The sequence below is a fragment of the Hibiscus syriacus genome, unplaced genomic scaffold (assembly GCF_006381635.1).
Source record: "Hibiscus syriacus cultivar Baekdansim isolate YM2019G1 unplaced genomic scaffold, ASM638163v2 tig00109926_pilon, whole genome shotgun sequence".
NCBI lineage: Eukaryota > Viridiplantae > Streptophyta > Magnoliopsida > Malvales > Malvaceae > Hibiscus > Hibiscus syriacus.
Window position 1 is genome coordinate 310,298 of NW_024062532.1, and position 8,902 is coordinate 319,199.

General features: G+C 33.5%; 1 protein-coding gene across 1 annotated transcript; it reads right to left on the reverse strand.

Moving 5' to 3' along the window:
• Positions 1–5: 5 nt before the first annotated feature.
• LOC120210610 (probable inactive purple acid phosphatase 27) lies at positions 6–5,017 on the reverse strand. The gene is made up of 12 exons (XM_039209306.1): positions 4,715–5,017; positions 4,169–4,260; positions 3,889–3,958; positions 3,664–3,786; positions 3,370–3,462; positions 2,948–3,077; positions 2,467–2,548; positions 2,238–2,370; positions 1,865–2,070; positions 1,629–1,754; positions 729–1,038; positions 6–364 (listed from the first exon to the last, which is right to left on the reverse strand). The coding sequence occupies exons 1-12, from the start codon at positions 4,886–4,888 to the stop codon at positions 59–61; spliced, it is 1,845 nt and encodes a 614-aa protein (XP_039065237.1). The 5' UTR covers positions 4,889–5,017; the 3' UTR covers positions 6–58.
• Between the last annotated feature and the right edge of the window lie 3,885 nt (positions 5,018–8,902).

Consider the following 8,902-nt stretch of genomic DNA (forward strand, 5'->3'; position numbering starts at 1 on the left):
ATGACTATCAAAACACACTTGGATTATCCTCCTGATAAAATAAGCAGTGATGATTTGTTCAAGTTGCCAATGTTGTGGGTTCACAGCTATCATGAACACAAGCCAAGACATCCTTGTAGTCCCTTGAAATGGTGAAGGAATCATAAACCTTGCCGTCACGGCTCTTCTTATACTCGAATAGCAGGGATGACTGGTTAAATGCCGTCAGCTTGACGAATCCCCAGTCATAATCTCTATAAAGACTCCAATACGGGATAAGTTTGCTGAAACCTGAAAGATGGCTCCCTCCACCACCCACGACAACGTGGATCGTTCCGGTGACAACGCCCGAGTAATGGTTTCTTTCTTTGTTCATACATTGATTCTGCACAAAGCATATACCACAAAGTTCAGAGAGATTATATGCTTGTAGTAAAGATACTACTAATCTAACTATTCCGTACAAAAGGTAACTGTTACGGAGAAAAGAGATATGCCAACTCGATGACTATCACACACATCAAGCATTCACTCGGTTGTTTACGTAGCATGTATGTGAGAGTGTGAGAGTGTGCTCGTGCACAAACAATACTCATTTAGTGATGTAGTATCAATGGTTCGGTTCCAGGGTGGTCGAACGAGGAGACGGTTCAAATGAGCACCCATGGTTCATTATCGCATCAATTATGATACTGGGATTTAGTTCGACAGTGCAGATTTGAGGATCTTTTGGAATTCACAAACCTTACCTGGTAGATTGGGCATGATCTTTCATAGTTATGGACATGGCCATAGAAAGCGATGTCAACCTTGTACTTCTGCCAAAGTCTCTGCAAACTCGCCCTTCCCATAGGCTCTTCGTATGCACCCTCCTGACCGTACCAGTCGTTAGATGAATATCCAAGGACACGGTGTGCAGCAAATATCAACCAAGGCTGCCTATGTCTATCGGCCGATGCAAGGCATTGCTCAATAAACTTATACTGTTCCGATCCTTCTCTCCAGTCATGTTCACTGTCAGCGATGCAGAAGTGAAATAGTCCATAATCTGCTGAGTACCTGCATTTTCAGAATATGGCCAAAAAAATTCATTGGATCCAGATCAAGCCCTTATCTTTTTGAAATAAAAGACGTTCATTCATTAAAAAATAGCATCAGCTGATACATGATCGTGCAAAAGTCTAGGATAATTAACACCAAATCAATGTGAGGTTCCACTAGTTAAGCCAAAGGCGGAAGCTGGTGTGCTACCATATTTCCCAACTGATGACAAGAAAAACAGACTAAACAGAGGTCATGTTCGGAGCTCTGCAAACACCAATGTTGGTACTTGGTAGATATACAAAACAACAATGGTGCGTCTCTGAGACAACTGTTTACCTAAATCAGGCCATTAATAGTTAATAACACAGCTGGTAGACTTTTCTTCGGAATCCTTAATCACCGTTTAAATGCTTTATCTTGTTTGATCGGTTTCAAGGATGTTCCTTTCTCATTCTATGCAGGTATAGAATTGCATGCTTATTTAATCCTTTAGGAAGCTACATCATGTTACTATTTTTAGCAAATACTGAATATTCTTAGCTTTGTTTCAGCCAAAAGGAGAAAAGCTGTAAGATTTATCGTAGAAGAGTTTCCACTAAAATTACCAAAACTTCGCCTTGTTCTCAGCTGGATAATAGAACATGGTTTCTGCTGGCACACCACATTCACCACCTGAATCAGGTGTATTGTAGAAGGATCCCGAGTTTGGCCAATCACGTTCATGATTACCGCTGTAACACAATTGAAGAATTATGTTTCAAATATCATCTAGAAGTTGAGTCTCAAATATATTCTCGAAAATCACATACTAAAGTGCCCAAGCAAAGCACGTATGGAGTACCTTGCAATCATGTATGGAACAGTTGATGCTATAGGCTCCACCTGTGCTGTAAATTGGTCCCACTGCGAAATGTATCCATTTGAATAAGTCAAGTCTCCTATGTGGAAAACTATGTCAATGTTGTCCAAGTCCCCAATGAGTTGATCCGTGGTATTGAGTGCACCAGGCTGGTAATTACTATACTCATTTGAACCATCACGCTCCGCCTGTGAGATGTTACAAAACTTGTCATGTAATGCACAAACATATTTCCTATCAAAATTCCGAAAAACCAGACAAAATGAGTGGTCTGGTCAATCTATCATATTTCCTATCTATTGACAAATCCTAGTGCCTGCTCACAAGCCCTTCATTATTGGTTTTTCAATATTACCTTGCCCATATCACCAAAAATAATGACCCTCTGTAATGAGTTTTGTCCAGGATACGGGGAAGATTTAAATGAATACGTTTTGCTCAATATGACTGATCCATCAGATAAGAGATGACCCATCCTGTATGTGTATCTGAAATACCATCATATGCAACCTCGTAAGTGAGATCATTTAAACTTTCAATTTGTAATATATCTAGATAGGTGAACGGGTATTTGTGATGCTTACACAAAGTTGGGCCACAAATCTTTCAAGAAACTTGTATGCGTGAAACCTGGATCACGCCAGCCAACTGTACTTGCAGGTGAACCTGCAGATTGATCATCCACTCCATTAAACAATGTAAGAAGTGAAATTATTTCGTATGTAATATACTTAGTTTGATTATGGTCGAGTCAAGGAAATAAAATCTTTCACAAGTGAGATAATGAAGAATTCACTAACTAGAAGCAATCAAATTGGAGACTTCATCATACAGGCGCTTAAACAATTTTGAAGCCACGAAATTAGGACTAGAGTGCGTTTTTCATTAAATAGCCACTAGCTGAACCAAACAGGAAAAGTTCATGACTGATACAAAGGAGGAATTACGTCTGGCATACCCATATTTTTTATTGATGAAGAAAAATTCACATAAAAAATGTATATTCAAATTTAAAGCAATATTATTGTAGCACCAAAGTCCCATAAAAAGTTATTACGTTCATACCACACATGCTATTCCGTTTGAATGTCACAGTTCCCGCGGGAGATCTAACTCGCAAATCTCCCTTTCTACCCCATTCAACAAATGGGGCTGCTTCATCTATGTCATAGCCACTTGTCCAGGTTACTGTCATCTGTGCGACAAATCAACTATTGTTTGAATACTAATAAAAGGAGCAACCAGAGCAGACCAAAATGGAAATTATGTCTTAATGCACAGATTATTTCAAAATCACAATACGCTCGCTAAATTGAGTACAATCAAGTAGGCAGAATTTCATAGCTTATCATCGATGATACACTTGCAGAATTAGCTAATGCATGCATAATATTTTTAGCAAAATATGTAAATCTTTTCCCTGATCAGAAAACACAAAAAAAGTTCATATCGGAATCATAAAATAGAAGGCATTAGATAGAACTTACTTCATTCCAAGACTTCCCTAGAGCAATGCGTGGATACAAGGGTGCTTTCGGATTTACAAAAGATATTGGATCTGATATAGCCACCAAGATTGGCTGTAATATATTCAAGTACAAAATTAATTTAACAAAAGTGGGGGGGGGGGACAACTTTCCTTGGACGATAACTAATTAAGATAATGAAGAGGCACTAAGCTGAATCGATGATTCAATGTGATGTAAAAAATATACATTGCAAAGGTCTAAGGAGGAAAGAAAAAGAAATATGAGCATGGAGGGACAAGGGACATGATTTACATCCAATAATCCGCCTGAAAATAAAGCAAAGGAGAAATCCGCTCGCTGATTTATAAGCTGGAACCTCAGTGAACCACTGCCTGTCTTTGCATAAAATGGACTCGACTCATTTGCATACTTGTACTGGAACACCACAAAAGAAAAGTTTGCAAGTTGAATGAGTTTTCAAGCCATAAAGTTAAAAAATTCTAAATCCTCATTGATAAAAAAATAGACCGCATTCACCTTTATCGGAGCTGAACAGATATATGGAAGCTGTTCTTTCCGGTCGTTCACTGGTGGACATGTCGATGGGCTGCCAGCCATAAACACCAAAACTATCTCTAAGTTCTCAAACAATGCAAAATTCACTAACGAAGCTAACGGTGAAATGACAATCAATAGGATCCTATTAAATACTGTAAAAACAATGATATATCAATGAACTGAGTTTTCATAAAAACCTCAGTCATAACAAGCACATTTAGTGATTTGCAGATGAAATTATGACATTGGTGAACATTACTCGAACTTTGCCGGAGAAAAGACTCCAACCCAGTCATCTGAAGACGGGTTTGGATTCACGAAAATCACAGTTATCCATTGAGTGTCCTCCCCCTGTGATCAAACAAATGATAAAAATACATAAAAATGTACTTCATAAACTCAAGAAAAACTGGAACCTTCAACCTATAAAGAACAACATGATTTTAATTTATACATAAGTTACAGACTCGCATATATATATGTACGCTCATACAAGTCATTTATATTTTTGTTAGTTATAAACTAATAATCATATCATATGTAAGTTAATTATGTTGTTAAAAACATTAAAAAAAACCCCATAATTTAGTAATTTACTATATAAAAAACATATTTTTATCACAAATGTAACATCCTTTTAAATAACCCAGATTCCTATTGAATATCATGAACGTAATAAAAAGTTATCTTGAAAGTTCTTATACTGGAAAACCCAATGAACAAGAAAAAAAATCAAAGAACTTTCCAAGAGTGCTGATACGTTAACCAAAACAAGAAGATTTATAAGCATAAAAAAAGATTGTACCTTTAAACCAAGAAGAACAGGTTGGGCTGAAATAGCTGCGAATTCATGAAAGGAAACGGTAGCTTTGAGGATATTGATTTTAGCCAAGGGTTGATCTCCTCCATTAACGTCAGCCAAACCCAAGTTTAAACTAGCAGTGAATAAAACAAAGACCCATAACCAAACCATCTTCATACAAGCAGATCAAAGAATGCAAAGATTCAAAGGAAGTATATTTTTGGGCTGTTGACTTAAAGTTTCGAAAGATAGATGATTAGCAGTGTGTTTTGAGCTTGAATCTGACAAGAATTCAAGAATGTTGATTGGAGTTGTTTCTTGTTCCCCCTGCCAATTGATTTATTTATTATCGAGTTTCTGAGAGTTTTAAGACTCCACGTTTGTCATTTGATTACTAAAATTTGTTGCTTTTCAACACCTCATCTTTACCAATTTTACATTTTCCCCCTTTAAAATTTGAGGATAAGATTTATTTTTTTAGAGGCCTTTGGGAGTTCGGTTTATGTAGTATATTATTTTAGGGAATAAGATTTATTGGGATTATATTTAACATATTATTAATATAGTAAATAGTATTTACAAATAAATTATATAAATAGGATGAATTTATAATGAATGTTACACATTAAAATATATTATTAATATCACACGATATAATCACTAAAATGAAAAGATATTACTAAAGAAGCATTAAAAATTACAAGGATCTAAGTAAAAATATTTGGCAGGATAGTCAAATTGCTCATATTTGTTATTGTATATTTCCTTAGATCATAATTCTAGACCTATTATAAACATTCTTCTTCTTTTCGCTAAAGTCTCTCTTTCCTCCTCTCTAAGTAAAATCAAGATACAACACGTGATTAATTTCTTATAAAAAATTAATTATATTTATAATAGAAATTTATTTTTATGCAATTAGAATCACTATTTTTATTAAATTGAGAAAATATTGAAAATTACAATAAAGTTAGTAGACTAAATCTATGATTAGAACATTTTTTTAGGAACTATTGACACAAAAAATTAGTCACTTAAGATCATATAAGGAAGTAAAATGTTAAGCAAAAGATAGATACATAATCAGTATTGGATCCAGAAATATCATTTAGGGTGGACACACATATATTAACACCATAATTTTTTTAAATGAAACGAGTACAAATAAAATTTCAGGTGGGCAATGCCTGTAAAATAAGTAACTAATCGGGAAAAAAATCAAATTTCAGGGTGGGTACAACAAATTTCAGGGTGGACACCATCAGTAAAATAAGTAACTAATCGAAAAAATTTGTATTTCAGGGTGGACACATGCCCACCCTCACCAAGATATGGTTCTGTCACTGTACATAACAAATTTAATTACATCGACAAACGAGTCACAACAAAGAGTTACAACTATTGAAAGACCGTTAAGAATCGCAAATTTGAATTGGGCATCGTGAGAATAATATCTACGAACATAAATTGTGTATCCAAGTTCAATTCGAGAGTCCAAAGCAGGAAAGGCCAACAGAATATCAAATAAGTGTCATCTTGATCGATCGAGACGACATTCAAATTCAACCCTAAAAAATTAAATGAAAAAAAAAGATCAAATAATCAAAAACATGTCACAAAGATATAAAGATAAATAAAAAAATAATATAAAGATAGTATTGTTAGAAATCATAAATATATATATATATATATATAATATGATAAAATAAATGAAAAACAACTGTGAAAACAGAGATGATAAAAACCCGAAGCCTATGGTGCGTTAGGGATAGAAAAAGCCTAGGGTTAATGTTTTTTCCTAATAGAAATTTACTTGGATTATATGTTTTATTATAAAATATATAAAATATGCTATTTTAATTTTATTTTAGATTTAAAATACAAATTATTAGACCCATAATTTGTTCATCTTTCATGGTCGATTGATTACTTGTTGGAAATTCATTTTGTTTTCATTATTCATTATTGTCGACACCTAATATTAAGGAAAAGGTATGAGGAACAAAAAGTTAATTTAAAGTTAAAAAACTATTAAAACAAAAAGTAACTAAAAATATGATAAAAATTATAATATTTTAAGTTAGATGTAACCTAAGATTTATTTATTTTCTTAATATAAAAATATAATTATTTTTAAAAAAATTATATTATAATGTCTGAAACATCCTCAATCGTAGGGATGGCAACGGGCCGGGTTCGGGTATTGGTCCCCCCATCCCCGTCCCCGTTTAAAAAACCGGTACCCGTTCCCGTTTAAAAATCCGCGGGGATTTAAACGGGGATCCCGTCGGGTAATCGGGGAAAACCGCGGGGAAACGGGTATCCCGTTTAGCATAAACGGTTATTTAAACGGGTATTGGGCCGGGTATTGGGTCGGTATTAGGCCGGGTATATATATATATATTTAAATTAAATATATATTTTTTATTTAAATTAAATTTATTAATATTATATATATATATATAAATAATTATTTTTAATATTTATCGGGTCGGGTATCGGGGCGGGGATTACCAAACCCGTCCCCATCCCCGTCCCCATTTAAAATAAATAGGTTTTCCCCGTCTCCGTCCCCGTTTATCATCCCCGAACCCGACCCGTTTAATTCGGTTTTCGGTTTTCCCCATCGGATTCGGGTTTTTTGCCATCCCTACTCAATCGTGATATTATTGTTGAAAAATAATTAGATAAATTAATGCTATTTGTATTTTATTAATAATAAGTCATATCACTTGATGAATATACTTAAATTTTAACTTTAAAATTACATTCATTCAATCATACATAATCAACAATTTTCTTCGTCAAAAGGTTAAACATTTCCATCAAAAAATCTAAACCCTTCAACTTGTTTTTTATCCTCTGTATAAAAAACTAAGTTGTGACATGTTTTAGACACAAACTTTAAGGTTTTTCGGTTCATTTCCTCTCCACTATGTATATGCCAGTTGATACCAATTTTTATATACAACTTACAACTCTGAATAGAAAACTACTTAGATTTTTTTTTTCAAATCCGATCATATTGATGATATAGAAAGGTAAATTTGTGTTCAAATTATCACTACGGTTGTATTTAGTGTTGTCATTGTTTGTTGTTGTATCATGAGAGACTGACGTCCAACGTTATTCAGTGCATTGAAAAGATGACGAATCTGTCTTAGGAACCTGTTGATATATATCTCAACAAAAAATTCTTTTCTGTTTGCTAAATACGAATTCAACAAAACCTATGTGTGAGTTTAAGGTCACAAATTCATAAACTTGTTTGTATTAGTTGAAACTAGAAAGCTCACCTGTCCCATAGATATATATTCTTTAAGTAGATTTTGATATAGTTTTTTAATAATTATATTTTAACATAGTTTCCTTTGCATACAATCGACGCGATATAAAACATTGTAAAGAGGACGATCTAATCTTAATAAAATTATTTATACATCCCTCAACTAAAGTTCTTTTCTATTTATATGATTATTTTCATTCGGTTTCATATCTAAATACAAATAGATAATTCCGTTTGTCTATTTTAATTTTTTATTTATTTTAACGTTTTGTCTAACAATTATAGTCGCAGCCATAATTTAATACTATGTTGGTGCATACATGACCATAAGACCACAAAATAGATAGAAGAGGAATTAAAAATACATTAAACATTGATGATATGCACAATTTTGTCCTCTAAATCAATGCAAAATCAAATAGTTTTATTTAGATTTTCTGTTAAAATTATAAAATAATTTTGTTATGGTATTTCCATTAATATAGATGAATAATGCAACATTATTTCTGCTCTTCGTAAACAAACCCGGATGCAACGGATAGCTGAACAATGCAAAATTATTTGTGGCCGTGAGTAAGAAAGGATCCAAGGGTAAATATACCATCATACTCACATTAGATGTATATTCATATTTAACATTTACTTCTATTATGTGTGTGTGTGTGTGTTATAACGAAGGGGATTCTTGTTTGTATAATTAAAATGAAATATGAAGCAAACTCTTTTATATCATCTAATGGTACTGTTTATTATATATTCCAATCATTAAGTTTCAGTGACAAAATAATGGAGAAACAACCATAGCTCAACATTCTAAGCTGTGGCGTGGCAAGCAGAAACCTGAGAAAAAAGATGATTTCTCGATACGATCCGAAAAAGAATTGAAATCAAGCACCGTTTATCTA

Excerpts from the sequence above, each read along its gene's own strand:
- LOC120210610 (XM_039209306.1), bottom strand. The coding sequence starts at position 4,888 with ATGAAGATGGTTTGGTTATGGGTCTTTGTTTTATTCACTGCTAGTTTA. Across the intron at positions 3,463-3,663 it reads TTTCAGGCGGATTATTGGAT|CCAATCTTGGTGGCTATATC; the intron begins GTAAATCATGTC and ends AATATATTACAG. Across the intron at positions 2,371-2,466 it reads GATTTGTGGCCCAACTTTGT|ATACACATACAGGATGGGTC; the intron begins GTAAGCATCACA and ends ATGGTATTTCAG.